The sequence below is a fragment of the Haliotis rufescens genome, unplaced genomic scaffold (genome assembly GCF_023055435.1).
Source record: "Haliotis rufescens isolate VD_foot unplaced genomic scaffold, xgHalRufe1.0.p SCAF_18, whole genome shotgun sequence".
NCBI classification, from domain to species: Eukaryota; Metazoa; Mollusca; class Gastropoda; order Lepetellida; family Haliotidae; genus Haliotis; species Haliotis rufescens.
In genome coordinates, this window is record NW_025963868.1 from 7,113,805 (window position 1) to 7,139,346 (window position 25,542).

A 25,542-nucleotide genomic window follows, 5' to 3' on the forward strand; every position below is an offset into this window, starting at 1 on the left:
CGTCAGTTGCCTTTTACGACAAACATAGTCGCCTTTTACGGCAAGCATGGAACTGATGTAACTAATGGTATTTTGTGTCTAGCGACCTCTCTCCACTGTGACATGCAGCCAACAGTATTACTGGCATTTAGTATGTTGGGGCTAAATTATCTAGGTAGAATTCCGTTTTAATTTCATAATTAATAAGTTTATAATCTGATCGTCAAGATGTGTCTTCACCATACATTTAAATACATTGGTATACATGGAAATATATTAGTATAATATATACGGGTAAAGTAATACAGGATATGTTTGACGATTTTCCAGCGATTAGTTTTGTTGGAAAGGCAATCATTTTCCACATCAGTGATATAAAGTGGTTTACTTCTTTTTTCTGTATACAGTATATAAAGTGGATTACCCTTTGTGTTAGGCAACAATTTGCTTATAAATTCAAGGTGAATATTTTCCATTATGATTCATTTTTCACCTCCCCAGATTTCTGAACCGTAATTTAGAATGAGGATTATCATGGCATCAACTAATTTTGATTGGCAGGTTATCGAAAGGGTAATATTATGTAATCAAGCTTTGGTCAATATGAAATGCATTGCCTTTCATGGTTTCTCACACAATAACACACTATATCACACTATAACCACTGGGTGGAATTAATTACATGGCTTTTGAGAATTACTCCATGGTACATATATTCACTCTCATTTTCTAAAATACTTTTATTAATAGTTTATGTAGCGTAAAAATATCACCGTGGTCCACAAATTATGAGAATTTATTTATTTATTTATTTATTTATTTATTTATTTATTTATTTATTTATTTATTTATTATATCTGATATGTCACACATCTATGGTAAAAATATTGTTACTAAACGACTCCCATTTTCAATATGAGTTAGAAACAAAGAAACTTATGCTTCACGAAGTACACATAACATTGTTATACATCATACTATATACAAGAAGACCATAAGCAAACATCAACAGAGTATGCAAGTTGGTGATGTTTCTTGTAAAGCCAACTGGTAAGGGTTAATCAAAATTATGTTAAAGAAAGCAGCTGCAAGTAAAATCGTATTCCTAGTGAGACAATCTGTTCACAAGAAAACACATCGTGAGTTGCTTGACATTGAATCCTGTATTCTTTGAACGTGAATGGCGACGCAATGAAACCGTTTAGAACAGATGAGGCAGGCTTGTGCGGAATCTGTAACACAGAAAAAAGGAAACTTATCCATAATTGTGTCGGTACGATGGCATCATGTAGAGACACGCAGCTTGCTATCTACATGTCGTAGATCTTACATGTTATGTAGATTATGTAAAATTCAAAGAACATTATATATTATGTGACCCGTGAAGATCCGGGGTAAAATAGGTCTTCAGCAACCCATACTTGCCGTAAAAGGCGACTATGCTTGTCGAAAAAAGCGACTAACGGGATCGGGTGGTCAGGCTTGCTGACTTGGTTGATGCATGTCATCGTATCCCAATTGCGTGGATCGATGCTCATGATATCAATCACTGGATTGTCTGGTCCAGACTCGATTATTTACAGATCGCGGTCATATGGCTTTAATATTGCTGAGTGCGGCGTTAAACAACAAACAAACAAACAAACAAAATATATATAATGTCTCAGATGCAATACCTTGCAATGTGGACCGGGTTATTTCTTTCCGTCTCAGCGAATTGACAGTCCTTCGTAGGCATGCTCTGAAGAAAACAATAACAACTACTGCTTAAGAGATTGTTCTCAAATCTCTAAGCTAATAAAGCCGTACGTCAATATGCACATTCGACCCAAATATTTGATACATTTCAAACGTGTAAAATATTTGTCTACAGCGGACATAAAATCTTCTCAATTCTATTCTACTATAATATCCAAAGTAGTTTTACCTAGGGCAAGTTCATGAAAATGCCTCTTCATGATCAGTCATCTGCTACACTCTTTACCCCAAGGACTTTTGTCATATTGACATTTTCGAGATTTTAAAAACTTTGCAAAAAGAGTTTGCCGCATATGCTTGCGAATATATGTTTATTGTGGGTTACCTTCTTCTGGAGGGTCTGGGCACGTTTCTGTCTTCTTCCTTAATTTGCGAAAAAAAGGAAAGTTGTGAATGAGTGAGTGAGTTGGGGTTAACGCCGCTTTTAACATTATTCCAGTTATATCACGGCATGTCAGCTTAATGTGGTAGGAAAGCCCGAAGTGATGCAGGTCTCAGACGTTTACCACTTCGCTGAAACCCACGAGCACGGGTTTGGTGCTGACAAACCTAGAAACATAATCGGGGCGAACCGGGATTCAAAGCCACAATCATAGGTTTCTGGCGTGCCCAAGGAAGCAGCCCTGAACAGCGAATCACGGCGCCTAAGACGACTTGGCCACCCGTGCGCCCAAAAAGAGAAAGTAAATTATGCTTTTGTTTTCATACAAATTAAAGACTTTAATCAGGACTATATGCATAATGGTCTTTTTTTTCTCTGGGAATTGCTCATATTCGTTTCAAACTGTGACACGTAGACAGTTTTTTTCAATGTACATGTACACAATAACAACGACAAATAAATTAACTTACTCTTCTTCTGTTCCATTCCCTAAAAAGACAGAAAGAGACAAATGTTTAAGCTGCGTTACAAACACATCTGATAAATAAATCCACCATACTGAGTTGTCTACTATAACACACTTTGTTGCGAAAAGAATTATTTCAGCATCATATTTAATAAATGGCCTGTTTATTTCGATTGTTTATGTATTAATATGTGCCAGACTAACTGCAAGTACCTTTTATCGGGAGACGCTTGAGTGTCAGCACCACGAGAACGATGACAAGGCAGAGTGCAATCAGCACAAGAATACTCCCAACAACATATACAACAGTCGTCATAGAGTTGCCTCCCTTATCATTTGACTTGGCAGCGACAACTAGCAATGTCGAAGCTGAAATTGAAGAATATATAAACGAGCATGTGATTGTAAATATACAAAAATACACGATGACATGAACTGTCCAAAACATTTTCTCATATTTAAGACACAAAACAACTTGGTCATTAATCATCAATCAATTATTATCTCAATCGTATCATTATTAATAACAGTAATTCCCGACATGGGTACACTGTTTGAAGCCCACTTTTGTGTCCCCCGCCGTGATATTTCTGGAATATTGCTAAAAGCGGCGTAAAACCATACTTACTCACTGACAGTAATATGCGTTACGTTCACTGATTTTCAAACAATTCTCATATTGTTGGAGTGGAAAGATGGATATTATAGAGTTTACCTTCACTAGAGTAATGAACGGTGACCCGTATGGTGCACGCCCCGACGCCAACCTCAACGTCACCACGTCGGTTAGTGATGTTGTTCCTGGCCTCGCACTTGTAGAGGCCGCCATCAGCATGGGAGGCTTCTGGAACACGGAACTTCTCAGTCATGCTGGCCACCTCTTTCTGGTAGGCGGTGATGTGCGACCATGTCAGGGTGTGCGGGTCTGGGTAGGCATCAACGTCACACTCTAAATTGAGAGACTGACCCACTACAACTGATACCTCCCTGTCACATTTGACGGAGGGAGCATCTGGAAGTGTAAAATAGGCATTTATTTTAGGAATGTTTCTTTGTTGTTGTACGCCGCACTCAGCAATTCCAGCTATATGACGGCGGTCTGTAAATAATCGAGTCTGGACCAGACAATCCAGTGATTGACGTCATAAGCATCGATCCGATTGGGATACGATGACATGCATCGACCAAGTCAGTGAGCCTGACCACCCAATCCCGTTAGTCGCCTCTGACGGCAAGCAAGAATGACAGGACCCAAGAGAAACCAGTGTTGTCAATCATGTTCAAATACATCTCCTTTAGTCTGAGGTTTTTTGTGGAGATTTTTATTTATCTGTCCATTAAAGAAGTCACAAATACATTCATTGAAACCACCTTGGTCCAGAAAACGTTAACCCAGACATAAACACACCTTACAATAAATGCCGAACATGTATAAACAAATAACAATAGAATCTTTATTCATGAGTCGATAATCCGGAAATCTAATAATATAATCTGGACGATTTCAGGGGGAGTGCAGTTTTCTTGATTGACGCGGTGTGACTATGAAAAGTATCCACATGAATTTTGTCACATTCTACAGCTGATGGAGGAACACTGTAGCCAGTTTGTCAGTGAGTTCAGTTAATGTGATAAGGCCTGAGTAAAATTAGCAATTAAGTGATAGGTTGAATATTGCAACTTTGTGGATAGTTGTGGTGTAAGTAAGAGAAAGTAGGCATTAGTCTGAATATAATTTAGCAGATGCAACCATCGTGTACAACTATACAAACTGAATTACAATAGGAGGCCACAAGTCAATTTATAAACGTCGAAATGATAAAAACCGTTTTGGTCAAAAGAATGTGACTTACATGAAACATACAGTTTGATAAGATCAATGCCAGCGTCTGAACTTCCACTGGGAAATCTGTTTGTCACATCCAGGATATAGTCCCCCTTGTGATTGAGCTGTATTTTTTGTATGACAGGAGGTTTGGTGGATTCAGTGAACTCGGAGTCCAGCCCTGTCTGGCGCCATCTGTAGACGTGTGGTGGAGGGAGGCTTATGTCAGACCTGCTCAGGTTCACTGTGTCTCCTCGTTGGGCGTACATTGTTCTCGTGGTGAGGCTGTGAGGGTGGTCTAAAATATTATGCACTTTTATAGTGACATGATGTATTTAATCATCAAGTTTTGTTAACTGAAAGATGCCCTTGAAACGTCATTAAGTGTTAACAGTAACAGAGAGCTTGACACAATGTGCCCCGCCTGTTGCTGTGGAAAACGACAAATATCATACATCTCGTACTTCCGTTTGAATAAAAACGTCTTTTGTAATTTGGTTATGATATAAATATTTGTTTTGTAAGCTCGTTTATTGGTATTCGGTTATTATATCGGTACTCTTTTGCACTTCATGACCCCTCGTATGCCTGTTTATATTGCAGTTACAGTACAACATACACAGGCAGTGCTTCTGCTTGTGTCTTTAGGATCCGGGTGAGAATAGGCCTTCAGCAACCCACGCATGCTGCAAAAGGCAACTATACTTCACGTGAAAGTCGGATGGTCAGACTCGCTGGCTTGGCTGATACATGTCATCGTGTCCCACTTTCGTGGATAGATTCTGAGGATGTCAATCACTGGATTGTCTTGTCCAGACTCGATCATGTTCAGAGCGCCGTCAAATAGCTGGAATATTGCTGAGTACGGCGTTAAACAACAAACAAATTTTATGTTTCAGTGCCATACTTACACAGAACAGTAACGATAACTGAGTCTGATCCAAGAAGTTTGGTTCCAGTACGTGAGTAAACTTTACAGGTCAAGTTCCCAGAGTCAGTGCGCTTCAGAGTGATTGCCCTAGAAGCCTGGTTAAATTGTATGTTTCCGTTTTTGGTCCACACATACGCATAAGGAGACTGTCGTGTGTACACTGAGCAAGACAACGATCCTCCCTCCTCGATGTCCCTGATCTTCTCGTTGCCAAGGGTTATCAAACTCTCGGTGCCTGTGTCATGTAAATGAGAAGAAGAAAAAGAGGGCAATAGTTTCAATGATAAAAAAACACACACAGAGCACCAAGAGAGCATTGGTGTGTCTGTTTGTATATCCGACTCTGACGACACATGTTTTGCGTTACATTGATCTGTGTGGAGAAATAACAGTTAAGTTTGGTGAGGAAATCTTTAAGCATTTATAAGGGTGTCCACTTTATGTTCGCTTTCAAGTAGCGGTGTTACACAATTCCAATGCCTGTCATACATGTATATGTGGTCGACATATATTTAGAGAAACAAGCCTTGGACATATACATCCAAACACTTTGGTTAAAGGCTATTATTCATTTTCCAAATAATTGAGATCGGTCGGCAACCGATTCAAACCAGTGGACTCCTGCTTCACTGAGTATATTCGCTAATACCAAGGAGTTTGCGTTGAACACAGTGTGTTTCATATATTAAATGTTATCTCTGTCTTAATCGATACAAACTTGTGCAACGATTTCCTTATCATTGAAACTGATTTTGATTTTGAACCATGCTGCCATTTTGTTTATAAGATAAAACAACTAGGGGGACTATTTGAATATTGATTCTCCCTGAATACAAAAGGATTTCGGCAATGTCGGACAAGTCCATTTTCTGAACAGGGGGATTAGGTATTTCCTGAATGTTCTCAAAATTCCTACGACTACTATCTGTACCTTTTCTCGCATTATAGATTGTCATATCTCGCCCGATTTTGATTGCCATCATCTGCGTTGCCCAGCTACATCTAAGGTGGACAACTCACGTCCCTTTACAAATAGAGTCGTCCAATTTACGACGTCTTAAAAGTTGCGAGCGTATGTTCGAATCTCGAGAAATGATGTCATGATAGAATAGTATTTTATCGTGCAAAAGCAGGCCTCTTTCTTTTCTGTTTTTTTTTTTTGCGATTCACAAAACATACACATGTCCTATGTGACAGTTGTCAGTGTCACTATCAGGATGTGGTATATTTTTTGTGCTATCGCACAGTTATATCTTAACACCAACACTACTGATGAACTTTCAGTCCCTGTGCAAAATAACAGTGCAAAGTGATAACTATGATCGTCTGATAAAATAGTTTGATACATACCACTTAGGCATGCCATTCCCAAGGTGCTTGGGGAAGAACAGCGGGTCAAATTAAAATTTGGGCAGTTGTTGAAACTGTTTTCCTTTCCATTGCAATTGAATTGTGCCCAATATTTAACACTTCCAGGTAGTGAACCAAAATCTCTCTGAGTATTGAAGGTGCTGAAAAGATTCGATCATTTGTGAGGCGATAATTTGCCATGGTGATTTTCTCTATTAATGTTATCTTAAGGTCAAATCCTTGTTTGTATAGTTTTGGTCTGAAATGGTTACATGCCCTTTAAATGGCATAAGGGATATACTATATGGGTTTATATCAATCGTATACAGTAAATCCGTGTAAGACAACGCTCAATAATTTCTCAATTTGAAGACCAGGAATGCTCAAAATGCATTGGACATAAGCCGTTTGTCCACAATGTTAGGAATATAGAAATTCTGATACTCAAATGAGAAATATCACATTCTCGCTGTCCCACATTTATGTTCTGTATCACTTATATGATGGGAGACAGCTGTAATAGTACACAATCAAGATATACAACATATAGTTAGGATAACAGCCCTGAACAGTCTCTCCGTCACATGTGGCACTTACGTATTGAATCCCAGGTGTCTGCAGACAACATTGACCTCTCTATAGTCAAAGTAGTAGTTCGTACATAATGTTCCCCATGTATTGTTATGTAGAATCTGCAGAACACCTTTGTTTGGTCCAGGAACAAGACGAAGAACCACTGAAAACATCATTCATGGATATGTTATAGTGATCAGTGTACATGTATCTAGATCTCAAGGTTCCTATAAATGGATTGATGAGGTACATTATTTATTTGTTATATTGGAAAGATGCAGCTGAAGAGATCGGAACTACTGTATACATGCACAACTTAAAACTTAGTGTGACATATGTTTATTTAATAACTTGTCTTTGGAAAGTCACACGTATAATCATTGGTTGTCAGTTACATATCGTATCATTTGTTAAGAAGCGAAGAAAGTTCTGAAAGTCACTTGAATGACCACTGGGTGAAAGACCGTGAGATACCTTGAGAACTTTCTTTGAGCAGCATTTGAAAAACAGTGGATATTTATTAAAAGGGGAAATTTGTTTTTAATTAAAAACTTTCCTGAATTGTGCCTTTTTCAGAACCTGTCCATAAGTTGTTACTGTATTAATGCATCTGCATTGCATCCATTACACACTTTCTGTATCATTGACTTCATTGACTTTAATTATACACCGTGTTGTGTTCCCCCTGGCCTATTTTACCCTTACTTTCCTCGCTGTGTATTTAGAGGATATATTTAGATTCAATATCAGGTGAACCCATAACAATAATAATATCGGCTACAAGTTCGCCAATGAGGTCATATGTTATATCAGAGAGAGAAGTATAATACCTGCTCCTGTAGTGAGGTGAAGCATGCACAGTGCAACAAAAAACGGTATGTGACGTTTCATAACTACGGCGAGCATTTTCTGAAAACAAATTAAATATTCATAACAAATGCTATCACACCATGTCAGTCTGGGAATAAGTAGGACATGATGCATGTACTTGTCCTTATTACAACCTGTTTGTACAGTTACTGATGCAAGTCTTGGGAGTCTTAACATCTTAACATACAAATGGCTGATCCATGACAGCAGGGCCTTCAGATCAAACACTGAGCTACTTCCTGGTAAAGATGTATTCAACATTATTAGTTTTTGGTACAAGTTATGTTTGAAGGAAATATTTACTTCAAAACACTGAAGTAAGAAAGTAGCAATTAACAATACTGTAGACATAACGTGACTCTCTTACCTCAGCCCTTCCTGATGTTACCGCCAATATTCAGCACTATATCTCCTCTTGACTCACATTGTAGTTCAAGCTCCCCGTTGTTGAATGCAACGAAGTCAGACTGACGTCAAAGCCTCGTCTCTTATCTATGTCGGCGTGCAGGAGATAATACACTATTGTATACAGGCGAGGTGATGTGAGTGAGTGAGTTAACATTTAACGTCGCATCACCATTATTTCAGCCATATTGCAACGAGACCAAGTTAGCAAGGTTATATTTAAAAAACAATTAATGAAATATATTTGAGCATAACAATATCATGTATACAGATTCAAAACACGGGCTATGGGCCACCAGCAACCAAAGCTAGGCCACCTCGCTGGGGATCATGGGGACTTCCATCACTTGCCAATATTAAAAAATACTCAGCAATGAGTTGGCTTAAAGACACTGGTTGATGATAGTTACATCAATTATGATAAGATTACGTGCCACACGGGGGGACAATAATTTTACGGTATTTAACCTCCTGGACAGAGCCTTCAAAATGACAGTTGATAATAGCATCGCACCAAATTTAAAAACAAGCGTTTAATTATTCACTAACATTTTTAAAATTTATTATACGGAACAATTTCTTTCAAGTAATTTTAGATGAGAGGCCCCCTTTGATAATGTTAATCTCCTGCGATAGCAAAGTCCACACAGTCAAGCAATATATGCTTGACGGTCAATCTTTCATCACAAGGGATACATTTAGGAGGTTCGTCCTTATCTGTCTTCAGCAGATATTCGTGGGTAAACCGACTCTGGCCAATACGACATCGTCGTAAAACGACCTCGTCATGTCTTGACTGACAACCCAAGTAGGTATGACCGATTGTTGGTTTTAATTATTGAAGTTTATTGCTTCCCACCTGGGTGTCCCACCTCTTTGGCATGAGATCCCGAGTATAACTCTTGATGGTTGGTTTAAATTCACTATACAGGATAAGTATTGGAGTTAACGGTTTGTCAAGAGCTGCTTTAGCTGCAGTATCGGCTTTTGAGTTACTTGTTTAGCCCACATGACTTGGCAACCAGCAAAAGACGATGTCACATTGGCCAGTAGAAAGATCATTGAACAGTTCTAAAATGTCTAGAATAATAGGGTAATATGATGAGACACTTTTAAGTGCCTGTAGGCAAGACAACGAATCAGAGAAGATGATAAAAAGGAGTAGTTTCTGTCTATTTTAGCTGGGTGAGGGTGAGGTCTACTTCTGGCTGCGAGGTGATGTGGAGTGGGGTCTATGGAACCTATGCATGCAGTGTGCGTGGGTGTGTGCGTGCGTGCGTGCGTGCGTGCGTGTGACTGCTTCTACTTGCCGGACTAATGCCGGTTTACTGAGGTACCATGTCACAGTTTAACACGGATAACAAACTCAGTATACTGACACCGAGCCCAAAGGTAACTGTTTTATCAGCCAGGCTGGGTAGCAACAAGTACCATCGTCTTATTATATAACAAGACCAACGACTTTCCGACTTCCGGGCAGACACCCTATCCACTAGACCACGGATGCCATCAACTAACAAAGACTATTAACGTGGCTTATTGTATGTTGTCGATGGTGTTCTTGGAAATGTCATACTTATTTTACACTATATATGTATGCAGACTTTCCAGACAGCCTGAAGGTAACAAGACATACCATCGTTAACGTCTTTTGGTGTGACGCGACGGGTATCGAACCACCGATCTTCCGCTCTCTCAAAGACACTCTGTTCACTAGACTACGGATGTGGTCAAAGCGATCAAATAAATTAGATTGTCCATGTGTGTTATTGTATGTTATCGATGGTAAGCTTACAACTGTTGAAATTATTTTATATTATATATGTATGCAGACTTTCCATGGACTAGTTGTGTACTAGTTAAACTCACGTTTGCATACGATTAATAATATATTAGAGAAATGTTGTCATTCAACAAGATCTGATCGGATACAATATATGTTAGTGCAGATAGTAATATTGATCCATCGTGTGTCTCCTGCTAGACACAGGTTTCAGTCAGTAACTTCATATCTCTACAAAATATCCGATAAAAACACACTTACAACACGTCTATCAAAGTATTCACACTAAAGTCGTGTGTTATTCGATGTTATCGACGGTGAACTAGAATTGACATCATTATTTTAAAATGTGTATGTACACAGGCTTTCCAGAGACTACTGGACCACTGACTGATTCAGATCGGGGTGCGGGTGGCCCAGCGATCTCGTGCGTCGTCGCTATAGGATCTGCGGAACAAGGGTTCGAATCTAAGATTGGACCTGTTTATAATGCGTGGTTTGTTAACACCATAAATTGTTTAAAGAGGTAAATATCTATAATCTGCATCTGTAACTAAAACATTGTGAGTAGCAGGATTTAAGCTGACTCACACACTCACTATCGCATCGTACTGACTTGGGCGTCAACCACATTCCATCGCCTTTAGCAGAGATGTAGGAACATATATATATTATTTCAAAAGCAACATGAATGTCAGACTAGAGGAAAATGGCGAGCGGCAAAAACTGACTATGAATATTGTTTATTTATACGTTTATCCGCCAGGAAAATCATGGTACAGTATTTGAACAGGTTTGAATGGGGCACTTGATATGACACGAAAATACTACAATGGGGCTGTGGCAGTGTTTCAATCACATTTTCCTCCACCGCGTATTGCAGGGAACCCAACCCATCCCTGAATCAACTAAATGTATTGTAAATTCAAGGTGTAACTTATTATCTCTTATCAGCAGGATGTTTTTTTGCGTTTACGGCTTCAAAGCACAACGTACTTTAGCAATTGTTTAATGTCACCGTTACAGGAGCATTGAATAACAGCAAATACATACAAGTATAACGGGGTCGAATATGGAAAGGTATCGGTTATCAACTGACTATATTTCGATGCTTATAGAGTCAAGTGTCAACTGGAATCCTCTAGAACAGCCGTAGAACAATCCAGCATTGTATAGAATTTTATTGAAGGGATCTAGACAACAGCGCATGTCTCTCTCATCTCACATTACATCAAGACCAGAGGTTGTGTGAAAATCATTTTTCACCCTGAATGTCCAACCTTGGCCTATTTTGGAAGCTTGACCACTGTTGATGTTGTTAGTTTATTTGTTTGTTGTTTAACGCCGCACTCAGCAATACCCCAGCTATATGACGGCGGTCTGTAAATAATCGAGTCTGGACCAAACAATCCAGTGATTGCCATCATGAGCATCGATCCACGTAATTGGAATACAATGACACACATCAACCAAGTCAGCGAGCCGGACCAACCCGATCCCGTTAGTCGCCTTTTACGGCAAGCATGGGTTGCTGAAGACCTATTCTACCCCGGATCTTCATTTGCCGTTAAAAACTTTTATATAAGGTGAGGCAAATGGCCTCGCAATCCAAAATCATTTAAATCTTTTAAAATACCATGTTTACATGTTGAGTCATATGAGTGTTTCCAGGTTGAAAAATATTCGTTTATGTATTATGGCATTTTTAACAAAGGATTCAAAGCGAACTAAATCATCTATGGTACGCGGACTTTTGTTTTTTTACAGAAACCCTATTTGATATTGGTAATAAGATTGCCAGTTTGAAGGTACCAAACAAGACGATTATTTATCACGAATTCCATGGTTTTGCAAAAGCAAATTGTCAAAGATATTGGTCGGAACTTTGAAGAGTCAGTATGACCTCGCGCGGGTATGGGTATTGGGAACTATAGCAATTCAATAAAGGAGGAAATTTCCCTGACGTCAAAATTTCATCTAAAATCTTCAATTGTGTTTCTTAAGATGATTCTGGTAAGTGTTTGTAAGTGATAATGTATGTTATCAGCTCCTGTGGCAGTATCATGAGTTTGTCCAAGGGCAGTATGGAGCTCATGACTAGAAAACACTTCGTTATAATCTTCCCCATGATCTGAATTAAAATGTATAGTTTTCTTTTCTTTCTGTTTTTGATAGTTTTGGAATCGAGGTACATAGTTAGAGTGTTGAGCCAATGTTTCATCATGTTAATCAGTAATATTTGATATATGAGTCAGCAATTGGTCCGAATTTATAAGATGGTGAATGCTAGATGTATTGCCCTTACCTTTGACTTATTGGATCATGACCTATACTTTTGACAAGGGCTTTCGTGAATTTATTTTTGAGACATAATTTCGCCAAAATTGGTGTTTACTTTGCTTACATGTCCGCCATACTTTTGCGTTTATTATTTAAAATTTGTTTAAATTTTGAACTATAGGATGGCGTCGGAAAAACCATGGTTTACATATATCAAGATTCGTGGAGCACTTCGAAATACATACATCAGCTATTCGATTAATTTCATCGGAGAGAAGTTGAATAGGGTCCTAAATATCAATAAAATCACCAGAGTTTTGTTTGTTAGTACAAAGGACTTCATACAAAGCCCAGTTGGTTTTAATTCCATTTTGATGACGGTGTGTTATATTGTTTAACTACCAGTTGTCGGACTTTCATTTTGTGGAAGCCTCGGTGGCTGAGTGGGTCAGATCGGTGACTGTGTGTGCTGGCGATTAGGTGCCTTACTCTGAGAGTATGGATTCGAATCCCGGACGGGGCTCAACTCAAAACGTACGAGAATCTGTACTTAACCAAGAAAGTATTATCCCAAATATAACATTTGTCAACATATTGTTTCAATTTGGGAATCGACTCGTAACACAGGGGAATATCAGTTGGTGCTACAGGTATTTAAATGGTAGGAAAATGGTCACTTCGAAAGAGGTCATCGTGGACTGACGATTCAAATTAACTTAGTAACAGGGCATGGCTTGACCAGCCTGTTGATAGAATCGAAGTCAGGGTCAAAAGGAACATTTTCTCCACCGAAAAATTTCTTGAAGTTATTCTTGAGTGACCACTGAAAGAATCATTATGGCAAGTAATCTGGGATACTGCAAAAACGTTCTAGGATCTGCATTTGGAAAACAGTGGAATGTTCTTTAAATAGGAGAACTTTTATGATTTTCAATTTAAAGTTCACTTTTGTGAATTCCAGCCTTGTTCGGCTAGGGTGGAAACTGGACTTTTTATAGTCTGTTAACGCCCTTGCCATGGGCCCCGATTATGTTTCTAGGTTTGTCAGCACCATACCCGTGCTCGGGGGTTTCACCGAAGTGGTAAACGTCTGAGACCTGCATCACTTCGGGCTTTCCTCCCACATTAATCTGACACGCCGCATTATAACTGGAATATTGTTAAAAGCGGCGTTAAACCTAACTCACTCACTCACTCACCTTGCCATGGAAAGGTGGGTGAAGACGTCATCAATACCATATGAAGTAACATATTTACGATGCATGTTTATGCTTAAAGGAAACATTTCCTTGTCTATGCTGAAGTAAGAAAATAGCAATCTCCTCCGGGGTAACGTAGTCATTCAGCACGCTATGCACTCCAGACTCCGTCATCTTCCCGAGGCAAGAGAGGTAACTGACTATAAAGGCGAACTAGGCTGACCGACCTAGGCTGGTATTATATGCATAGTCCAAACAAAATCGCGCAACGAAATCGAAATCCGGTTCGTAAACTGTCGTGCAGATTTCGGTCGATTGCAGGATTTGCAAAGCATGTGCAACGCCAACTCGTTGTGAAAAGATACTTTTAAAATCTTTTCATGTTTGTTATCAAGGTGATCACGTGATTTGATGCGTTTCGCGATGTGAGACCCGTTTTATAACAATATAGATCTTGATTATCGAGCAGATCGTCCTCACTTGGCGCGGTCATTTTGTTTGAAGCAAATGCAAGTGAGAGGTGGAATCTGATTGGGCCATAGGTGAGGCTTAGAAGGGACATAACTGGTAATAGCCACTGGTGGCGCTACGATCGAGCTCATGAATTCCAGCCTATTTCGGCAAGGGTGGAAACTGGACTTTTTAAGTCAGGTAACTCGCTTGCCTGGGGAAGATGGACTCTGTGTACTTCAAGCTCCCCAATATTAAATGCAACAAAGCGAGACTTACCTTAAAGCCTTGCGTCTTATCATGGTTCAAGTTCAGGACATAATATATTATTCAGGTGAGGAGAGGTGACATGGGGTTTATTGAACTCAACTTATACGAGGCGCTGGCCACCCTGGGTGTATCAACAAATATCATCGTTTAACGTGTTTTGGTATGACGCGACCGGGTATCGAACCGCCGATCTTCCGCTCTCAGCGAAGACACTCTGTCCACTAGACCACGGATGCGGTCAAATAAAATAGATTGTCCATGTGTGTTATTGTATGTTATCGATGGTGAGCTTACACATGTCATAATTATTTAATATTATATATGCATGCGGACTTTCAAGTGAACTTCACCACTGACCGAAACAGCAACAACGATCACTACAGACAGCGATGCATATCGTAGTTGTGTACTAGTTAAACTAACGTTTGCATACGATGTATATTATATTTTGAAAACACGTTGAATTTGTACTAATGATGTCATTTACGCTAATGTCGACATAAGCCGTTTTACAATCTTAGGTCGGATAAAATATATCATAGAACTAATAGTCCACTGTGTAGTTTTGATTTATTCAATGTCTTCTGCTACACACACATTAAGTAAGTACATATATATTTCTGCAAAATGTCCGATTGTTCGTTCAAAAACACTCTAAAAATACTGCTGGTGGCTCGTATATCAAAGTATTCACAATAGAGTTGTATGTTATTTTATGTCATCAATGGTGAGTAAGCAAAAGTGATGATAAGTTTTACTTTTGTATTTACGCAGGCTTTCCAGAGACTACTTGACCACTGACCGATTCAGAATATATTTTGCATATATATATATATATATATATATATATATATATATGTATATATATATATATATATACAAAAATGAGGTAAATGTTCACTCGGTGTACATGTAATATATAATAAAATAATGAAGTCCACATTAGTCTAACATCCTCTTTATATCAGTTTCAGACATAATACTTTCGCTGTCTCAGTGTAACTGACAATGAAATATAATATGACGTCATACTTATGATGACGTCATAAATTACAACTGTAGCGTCATAATGTATTTACACACTCCAGTGACGACACCAAGTAAGTTAACAATTGTCTCCGTCATATAATGGGTAGGTTTCTCGGCAGGATAGAGCCAACGGATAAAAACGATATCCGTTGGGGTCATATGCGGATAGAGATGCAAATATCAAAGGTCAAGTAGGGACTACTTTCAGTGTTTATAAACAAACATGGCGTCGCTCTTGTCATTCGGGAATCGAGTCAGAATTAACCATCGGGAATCTGGATAAACTACAGAGATGATTGTTATCATTATCAAAAGAACAGTCTAATAAACTTAAAATCAGTGTCTAACTGTGACATCGAGGAGGCATTTTATAAGTTTTAGCCACTTTGGAGATATACATTTCGAAACAATTTTGCGAGGGCACTAGGCCTATCCAAGCGGGATCAGTAGCCATATCTGTGCTTGTAGACTTCTGCAACTTGAAACCTTTTCCACAAATTAAAATAGTTGGATTTGACCGAAATATGTTTGAATTGTTACCTTGTTTCGTTTTGTCGCTGTGTGTACATCTGATTGCACTTCTTAACGTTTTGACTGGACAGACCGACTGTCAACAACGTCTGGACGTGGTCTCAAAGACTAGGGGTAGAGTAGCTTCCCTTTGACAAAGGGCAGTTACTCTAGCGGACAGACAGATGGATTGCCGCGAACTGCAAGTAAAAATAATTGTTGTTTTGCGTATATGTCGCTTTGCCACTGTATAAGAAACAGATTTTAGTTGGAACTATATTGGCTACTGTCACTGTCCGACTGACACATCACTTTCCCTGTGACGTAATAAATATTAATGCGCGCATTCCAGGAAAACTCGCAATGTTTAGGTAATGTTTGTGAGAGAGGGGAAGCGATTTTCAAGCACAGAATTAAAGAATGGCATTATGCGACAAAGAGGTTATCACGCTTGTGTGTTTGGGGATGGTAAATATCCTTATTTAGGAATAAACACTGTGTATTTAGCTCGCCAAGGCTCGCTAAATACAATGTTTATCCCTAATACCGGATATTTACCATCCCCAAACACACTCGCGTGATATCATATATATATATATATATATATATATATATATATATATGGGCAAATAGCGAATGGTCACAATGTGTGAAAACTTATCACATATGTAGTTTATTTATACCTCGCTCCACCAGGACAATGGTGATACAATATTTCAACCGATTTAAATGTGCAGTACGTATGACATAACAATACTACAATAGGACTGTGACAGTGTTTCAATGCAGTTTTGCGCTACAATCCATCACGCGTATCTCGGGGAACCCAACCCAAAACACTGAATGATATTCGTGTATTGTGTATTGTAAGGTTAATGTGTAACATGCTATCCCTTATCAGGAAGCTATTTGCATTTACGTCAAACAGGTCAGATGTTATGAATATCAAACTAGAGGTAAATATCGAAAGTCAACATTTGAGGAAATTGATCATGAATATAGTTTATTTATACGTTTATCAACAAGGAAAATCGTGATCTAATATTTCAACAGGTTTGAACGGCACAGGTGATATGACAAAATAACACTACAATGGGACTGTGACAGTTTTTGAATGCAGTTTTCCTCCACCTTGTATCGTAGAACCCCAACACCAACACTGACTAATTTTCATGTATTGTGTTTTGAAAATGGACTGCTAACTTGGTATCCCTTATCAGCAAAATGTTTTGCATTTATGGCTAGACCGCATAAATAACCTCAGACGTGGTTGCATTTCACTGCCACAGGACCATTGGATTACTGCAAATATATACAAGTTGAGCGGGGTCGAATATAGCAAATGATGAAATATATCATATCATGATCAAGTTGAAATAAGAACTGATTTTGAGATTGTAATCTCGTGTAGTAACATCAGTATTATACCGATGTACGGGGTCACTGTCATATTCAGCTATTGAGTTTATTAACTGAACCTCGACACAACAGTTTAGAGCTGTAGAATGCGTGTCAAGATAATTATGTGGATGTGCATATTAGATGATCTTAGAAATATCCTTAAAATATCAGGTCCCCGCCTCCCGAACTTTCAAGACTTGCTAAACAACACAACGCCACGACACTACAACACAGTTAATCAGAGGTTTTATTGAAATGCATTGTCATGGTAACATGGTTGCTTCAAGAATGCAATTGCCAAATGAAAAACAATAGTAGTTTGAATATTATACAATAACGTGATATATATTTGAAATACATCATCACCAGATAAAATATCTTCTCTTGGATATTGTTTGCATAAAGTATAATATAACGTGAAAGGAAGAAAATGTTGGCAGATGCATACATACACATCAAAATTGTATTTTTTTCCGGAATATTTACATTCATGTAATTTCGTTTGCATATTTCAAGAACACAGATAAAAACATGTTTTTGTCATTATTATTCCCCCTTTTTGAAACAGTCCGTCCGTCTGTCTGTGCTCCGTCTCTTTTCCGTTTCCGGAGCAGAGCTCCTAAACCGTAGAAAATTATTAGATGAAACTGTCTTTACAGATCAGTCTAGTAGTGAACTAGTGCCTGTTTAACAACTGAGATCTAAAAAAAACAATAAAAACGAAAAGTTCGACCTAACCTGATAAAGAGGGAAGTGCTCGTTTCCGGAGCAGAACCCCAAAGCCGTTGAGTATTTCTAGACGAAACTTGCTTTACAGGTCAGTCTAGTGTTCAACTGGTGTCTTATGACGATTTGGGATAATAAAACATACTGAACAGCAGTATTTGTTTCATCAGTGAACTGTAGGCATCCAAGGCAATGAACCAAAAGTGGAGTGTAAGTAGTTTGACTCCATTTCTGAATTGCATCAGAACGGGGGCATTTGTGTCAGCACCTCCTGATGACTCTACTGTCATAATGAAAGACACCTTATATGAAACGCATGATTTCGTTTCATGAACATCACTTTTGGTTCAAATTTGATCCAGACGTCTAAGGCGCCATAACGTGGTACAGTGTTGCGTCCCTGAGCGGTGTAATAAGAAATCTAACTATTATGAGTTCGAATCATAGATCCATGGTTTCTTAGTACCATGTATCATGTTCGTGTATCAAGTTTCGGCGTACTCCAACCTATTTGGTTTGCATGCTATATCAAGACACATTCTAGGTTGCTGGTGAACATCTTTGGAACTCATTTCCTGGACTTCGTACAAGACCCTAGTCTTCACAGAAATGATATCCCTAAATGAACCTTCCACTGAGCAGCCGTATGATTAAAAAATGTAGTAATAGTAGTAGTAGTAGTAGTAGTAGTAGTAGTAGTAGTAGTAGTAGTATACAGATTAAAATAACAAATGCAGCAAAGATGGTTTTGGTTATCCTGGCACATTCAGGCTGGTAAGGCTCTTCATCAGCTCAGGGCCCTTACCCTTGAATAAGTAATATTCTAGTTATATCAGGCATGTCAGATTAATATGGGTTGAAAGCCCGGAGTGATGCAAGTAAAACTTTGGTGACACCAATTAGCACGGGTATGGGGCTGATAGGGACGAGGTTGAAAGTAGGAGTGAGTTAAATGAATAAGCGAGTGAGCTGGAATGTAAGCTGTTTTGAGCCTACTTAAACAGTATATCAGTTAAAACGGTAGCTCAGTATATATCAGTTACAACGGTAGCTCAGCATATATCAGTTAAGACGTTAGTTCAGCATACGTGACATGTATACCCCCACTGTAGTAGCAGTAGTAGTAGTAAGGCAGAATAACAGCTTGTTCACTTCCTCCTGTGATCTTGTGCATTCTCGTACAGAGGACCTGCAATCAATGAAACTTTGATGTTAAGTAACCAGAACATCATGGTTCGACTGCACATGTGAAAGTTGGAATTTACTCACTTGACTCGTCAATGATTTGCAATGCTCCTTTACTGTTGAAAATGGAAAATATGGAAATTGGGATGGGAACATGAACAATGTTGCTGAGGTGGGATTACAACATACCGGAAATGGCTGCTACACCTGTCCTATTCACTGTCGTCATCTCAATTGGCTTGTCTCTACAACAGTCAAATGTTACAGAATATTAGCACCAATACATCCATGTATCTAACTGCCAGTTATGGCTTTAGGACAATTTGCTGAATCTATGGATATGTTTCAGTTCTTATTTGCAGGAGTTTTCCATTTGTGTGATGTGAAAACAAAAACAAAACTTACATGAAACAGATATTTTTTGGTACACTCACCCATTCGGAGCTTCTGTAATAACAAAGTAAAGAAGTGTTTACAAGTTTACATATATTACCCAGCATATGCTCTGACAGTTGGAATAAGAATAAATGCTACTTTCATCCATGAGTTAAGTGATTCATCATAAGTAAGTGAATCATAAACATGCGTTTGAGTATGTTAATGTTTTGCTACAACAAAATCTCACCTTTCTTATCAGGTTGTCGAATGACCAACACGATAACAGCTACAACCAGTCCTATGACCACGATTGCCATTAGTGCCATGCCTCCCCAAACAGCAGAACTAGTTGTGGTCTCTTGACCAGAGGCTCCCTTTGCAGCACCTTCAGCCGCGCTTGTTCCTACAATACATAGTGCAAATAGGAATGGACATAAAAAAATAGCACACATTAAAATATAATTATCATTGTTTTTCAAAGATGAACTAAAATACAAATTTGATTTGCTTTTGTCCATGGTGTATGGTTATTACTCAGAGAACGACCACATCATGTTTATTAAACAAACATAGATCCTCCTTCAGCCAACTTCAGATCATTTAATGATTGTCCCCGGTGGTCAACCGATGGTGGTCGTAAGAGGTGACCAAATGGATGGGGAGGTCCGATGGGGTGACTTGTTTGTTAGGGTGTGCTCGTTGCCCGACAGTTTGGATGGTTGCTCACAATATGGAGCACTGCCTGATCTGGTCTAGACCTCGATTATATACAGGTCGCCATCAAAGAGCTGCAAATTGCGGTGTTAAACAACAAAAAGGCATATTTAATCATTGGTCGCTAAACTTACCACCACTGGGCGAAATGACCTTTACATTAATGACACATGTCCCAGTGCCTGTCTCGACTTGACCATCCGGGTACGTCAGGTTGTTGGTGGCCCTACAAGTGTAATTCCCTTCATCTCCAGCACTGGCGTTGACAATGTGATAGGTGTCCTTGTGACTTGACTGAGTTCTGGTTCCAGCTGTTGTTGCCAGCGTCCACGTCATCACATCGTGTCTTGGATAGGAATCAACTTTGCATTGTACTGTTCTAGACTGACCATTCACAACCCGAACAATCTCCTCGCACTGAATGGAAGGCGGGTCTGGGAATATAATTCTAAGTTTTATAAACACTACTGCAAAATATAATGGTAGTGTATTGAAGATTAAAATATAGAACAGAAATTAAATCATCATCATGCATGGATATCAATTCAACCGCGTGCATGACGTTTGCAGCTGAATGTTTACTTGGTTATTGAGTTGATGCAATTGGAAGGACACAAAAAAGTGTAAGCCATTGTACGATACCCACTATATTATTAACATGTGTTAATTAATCAATATCAAATAGTACTGATACCAGGTGTTCGCGAAAAATGAAGGTATTCTGCAATACCGGAAGCACCAGTCACAAAACATGATGTTGGTTGGTTGGTTTGTTGTTTAACACCGCCCAGCAATATTCCAGCTATATGACGGCGGTCTCTAAATAATCGAGTCTGGACCAGACAATCCAGTGATTTATATCATGAACATCGAGCATCGACATGCATGAGCATCTACATGCATCAACCAAGTCAGTGAGCCTGACCACCCGATCTCGTTAGTCGCCTCTCACCAAAACATGATGTACTTTACAACTTACATGGAATGCGTATCTTTACCAATTGTACACCGAACGAATAATTCCCTCTGTGTGCAGGTGCAGATGGTGTTAGGTAATATGCAGGCTGTTGAATCATAACGATATACTCCCCAGCATCAGTCTGTTGTATGTTAGACATGACAGGCGGGGTCACAGATCTCACGAAGGACGAGTTCGTGTCAAGTCTCCGCCAAGTGAACGTCTCCGGAGAAGGAAAAGAAACGTCCGTTTCACTCAAACTCACAGTGTCACCGACTTTTGCATAGATGATCTTGTTTTGCATTCGTTTTGGAGGATCTACAAACACAAATAGTACAATGGTCTTTTCCACCGTATCCTGTTGATTAAATTATTTGAACTATGACTCTTTTACTTAATAATACTTCATTAAGAAAATTAAACTGCGGACCCAAAGTATTTCTTTTCATGTTATTATGATTATGATTAAATTATATGAACATATGACTCTTTTACTAAATACTAATTCATTACGAAAATTAAACTGACGACACAAAGTATTTCATTTCATATAAATAGCATATGGTGCTTTCGTTTCATTTCATAGAAATATTCGAAACTACTATCAGTCTTTCCCGGTTTCCACATTATTTGTAAAGTTGTTTAAGTCAATGCACGTTACTTACAAATAACATTGATCACTGTGGAATCTGATCCAAGTGTCTTGCCGTTTGAAGACACTGAACAAGTCCAGTTACCAGCTACGGTCCTGTTACCTTTCCCAGAAAAATAGCGTCCCGAGTAAAATAAATTCTTCCAGTTGTGGTTCCAGTGATAGGACAAGTTTGTTTGAGGTGTGTATACGTTGCATATAGCGTTGAAACTGAATCCATCAGTGACTGTGATATTGTGGTTCACAATATCAACTCGTGTTTCGTTATCTGAAAGAAGGCAAATATTTGAAAGAACTGACTAGAATCCCAACAGGTTAGGCTTATTGTCGCGGATATTTCCCCATAATTATTCCGGATGTATTAGTTGGCTGTAGATTTCATTAAAATAACAAGTATGACGAAGCATTTCAGCGTAAAGAGGTAAACGCGGTGTTATGACAAACGTGCCCAAATCATGATGTATTGAGCTAACCTAGATATGTAAATAGTATGCTGTATATGCGTTACATATACCAGTCCAATACTTGTGCTATCCAAAACCATGTGTGCATGTACCTTGTCAGGGATACCCCATGTATGTCCAGATACCAAGATACCACATGATACACAACAGGCAAAGTGTATCAAAACGTTTTAAACATTGTAACACTCACAATAAAGAATCAGACTAAACTAGTGAGTGAGTGAGTATGGTTTTACGCCGCTTTTAGCAATATTCCAGCGCTATCACGACGGGGGACACCATCAGACTAAACTAAGAGTGATAGCCATCATTTCATGTTTCTGAAACAAGTATTTCAATATACTGATACAATAAATATATTTTTAACATACCCGATAAACAAGCGATTCTTGGTATGTGATACTCATAGCAGGATGTTGTGTTTGTGATACTTCTTACATAGCACTGACTCAGATTTGTTTCTACTGGTGAACATTGAATCCGTGTATGCCAAAATAGTCCATGTTGTGTTCCAGTTTGACGCATAGCTACATTGCGTGTGCTGAAGGAAGAAGAATCAATGTTTAATCCATGCAAGCACATATGACTAATTCAAACAAGGGGCAAATTGCATATATATTCACCAACAGGTACTCATAATAACATAACTCGAAATGTCGAAATGTCAAAATCATTGCATGATGAATAGATAGCTGATGGTTTAACACATCCAAGGTGGCAGGAAAGCTTGTTGGTTAAAGTGTTGTTTCTTCTCGCCCAATGCTCTATTCCCGAAATGGGAACACAAGGTGTATTTTGACTGGGTCACCGGTGGGACCGGGTACTCCCAGTTTATCTCAACAACCTGGTATCATCACCATTTGACAGTGATTCAAAAACACATAATTTTGACATAGTCGGTATCGTATAATTAAGTCTGCCTTTAGCAGCATTTGTGTTATGATTAAGCAAAGAGTTTTGTCCCTGATACTTAATGTCGTGATTTGGCTGCAATATTGCTCAAAGTGCAGGACATGCCTTCTCACTCATTCTGAAACTTACGTGTTGAAACCAAGCTGCTTGCACATGACATGTGAGACGTCTGGACCAAAGTATTGGAAGTAGTAAAGACACGCCCTCTGCCAAGTACCGTTGTGGTACATCTGAACATTGCCATAGTTAGGTCCTGGATCCAGACGCACTTGAAAACCTCCACCTGAAATGTGTCGATCAAAAGAATCGAAACTTCACTTCGCTCTTTCCAAACCTCCAGAGATCCCTGTTTGAATCTATCATAAGTGTGCACTTAATTTACTTATTGCTACTTTGTTCCTTGTATCCTGCACTGAACTACGACACATCTATTATATTAACTCAACTTTTTTCCAAACTTGTCATAATAGCAACTAGTTTACTGGTCAATGTCATAATGAAGGGGAAAGCAGTAAGCTGCTGACAGTGTAAAAGCTTCACTGTATGTAAATAAATACACTGATTTGACCTCAATTACTGTTGCTATTTGTCTACTGTCTGTTGCTGTAATCCATTTGATGATTTGGTTTTACTTACACACACATGCAGAGGAGAAAACTACTGTGAAGAATGGTACGATTGATCTCCATAGACCAGGGCTACAATACTCCATCTGAAATGGACACGTGAAGATCAATAATATAGGTGGAAAATAGGTCTTCAGCAACCCATGCTTTCTTTCGACTAGGCTTAACGTAAGAGGCGACTAACTGGAATATTGCTGAGTGCGGCGTTAAACAACAAACAATCAATCAATCTGAAATGATGATACTAAACATACGATACAAAGGAAAACAATGAATTCAAGTTTGAAACATTTCAAGAACCCCTCACATACTATCAATGCGTTTATAGTATATTTAACACCTGACTATTAACACATGCCTCAAAACACTACATAAAGACACAGAAAAGAGACCATGTGTGTTTATATGCAACATACTGTTATCTATAGCCAAATCAGCAATTTCTAGTAAAAGGCATCAACCGTTCTGTTTTAGTTGTTTATGGTAAATAAATGTACTGCACTTTCGTTTAAACGATTGATACGCGTGCTTACAAGAATGTGGTTTAATCTTTCTTAATATGTACATGGGACGCACAACATATACATAAATAAAAAAGCAGATTTCATTTTATGTATTTTCTTCTCACATTTGTTATTTTTTAATTTCATACAAATAGGTAATATGAACAACATGGCATACATAGTATTTCATGTGCGCGACCATGTATCGAACCCTCTACAGTTCTCTCTGTTTTGATTGAATATAGTGAACATCGAATATAGTGTTTCAGGCTCATCCGAAGGTGCATATTAACTGTGTTTCACGTTACATAATACATTTTAATTACGACCCACCGGTACTTGAAGACCAGCAAAGCTTGAAACCTACAGGAGGAAACACGTATTACGTTACAGAACGTTCCAGCCATCTGGACATACATGTGGTGAAAGCAATTGAGGAGGCTAATTCTTTCTCACATCCTGGTTTGCATTGCAACTTTATGATATGTCGAGGCTTGTTCAAAGCCAAACTGACAAAGTGCAGGAGGTACTAAATACCAGTACTCACAGTTTTCGCCTCTGGTCGCCGACTGTGCATGGTGAAGGCCTCACGTTATTAATATCTTATTTTTCTCTGTCCAAAGTTTAGTTAATTTCGACCATTTCTGATATTTCTACTGATTTGATCATTCCAGACATTCTAGATATGTTTCTGGTGTATAAATACAAACGGCAAACCCTTTCCATAAGCAAAAGACATATCTGCTAAAGGCAGACTCCACTCGACTATATAAGAAGTTTTATGTGTTTCTGAGCCACCATTACATTGCATGTATATATCAGCTTGACACAAATTTACAAACTAAGAATTACTCACTGTTACATCTAGTCGACCATAGATTCTATGTGTTGTCAAAGTTTTGTAAAGCTGTGACTGATTACGCGTTGACGAGCATTTAGGTTAACATGGCCTTCCCTTGTGTA

General features: G+C 38.7%; 2 protein-coding genes across 3 annotated transcripts in view; both read right to left on the reverse strand.

The window, feature by feature from the left end:
• The window catches only part of LOC124128704, a 68,832-nt gene extending 43,290 nt beyond the window's left edge, over positions 1–25,542 (reverse strand). The window contains exons 1-11 of one of the 2 annotated variants that reach the window (XM_048398141.1): positions 25,436–25,542; positions 24,087–24,162; positions 23,580–23,733; positions 22,910–23,079; positions 22,088–22,342; positions 21,444–21,740; positions 20,599–20,898; positions 19,998–20,153; positions 19,807–19,819; positions 19,562–19,617; positions 17,691–19,376 (exon numbers count right to left, since the gene is read on the reverse strand). In XM_048398141.1, the coding sequence (XP_048254098.1) occupies positions 19,336–19,376; positions 19,562–19,617; positions 19,807–19,819; positions 19,998–20,153; positions 20,599–20,898; positions 21,444–21,740; positions 22,088–22,342; positions 22,910–23,079; positions 23,580–23,733; positions 24,087–24,162 (1,518 nt within the window). In that variant the 5' untranslated portion in view covers positions 25,436–25,542 and the 3' untranslated portion in view covers positions 17,691–19,335. Of the gene's footprint in view, positions 1–17,690; positions 19,377–19,561; positions 19,618–19,806; positions 19,820–19,997; positions 20,154–20,598; positions 20,899–21,443; positions 21,741–22,087; positions 22,343–22,909; positions 23,080–23,579; positions 23,734–24,086; positions 24,163–25,435 lie in introns of those variants that run through there. The other variant, XM_048398143.1, reaches the window with a different exon arrangement.
• LOC124128700 (hemicentin-2-like) lies at positions 820–8,626 on the reverse strand. Its single transcript, XM_048398147.1, has 12 exons — positions 8,502–8,626; positions 8,095–8,173; positions 7,289–7,427; positions 6,692–6,852; positions 5,322–5,576; positions 4,439–4,708; positions 3,301–3,597; positions 2,799–2,954; positions 2,590–2,608; positions 2,063–2,100; positions 1,656–1,720; positions 820–1,211 (listed from the first exon to the last, which is right to left on the reverse strand). The coding sequence occupies exons 2-11, from the start codon at positions 8,168–8,170 to the stop codon at positions 1,689–1,691; spliced, it is 1,443 nt and encodes a 480-aa protein (XP_048254104.1). The 5' UTR covers positions 8,171–8,173; positions 8,502–8,626; the 3' UTR covers positions 820–1,211; positions 1,656–1,688.

Coding starts and splice junctions, on each gene's coding strand:
- LOC124128700 (XM_048398147.1), bottom strand. CDS start 8,170: ATGCTCGCCGTAGTTATGAAACGTCACATACCGTTTTTTGTTGCACTG. Junction 7,428..8,094: donor TCACCTCACTACAGGAGCAG/GTATTATACTTC, acceptor TGATGTTTTCAG/TGGTTCTTCGTCTTGTTCCT. Junction 4,709..5,321: donor AGTTATCGTTACTGTTCTGT/GTAAGTATGGCA, acceptor ATAATATTTTAG/ACCACCCTCACAGCCTCACC.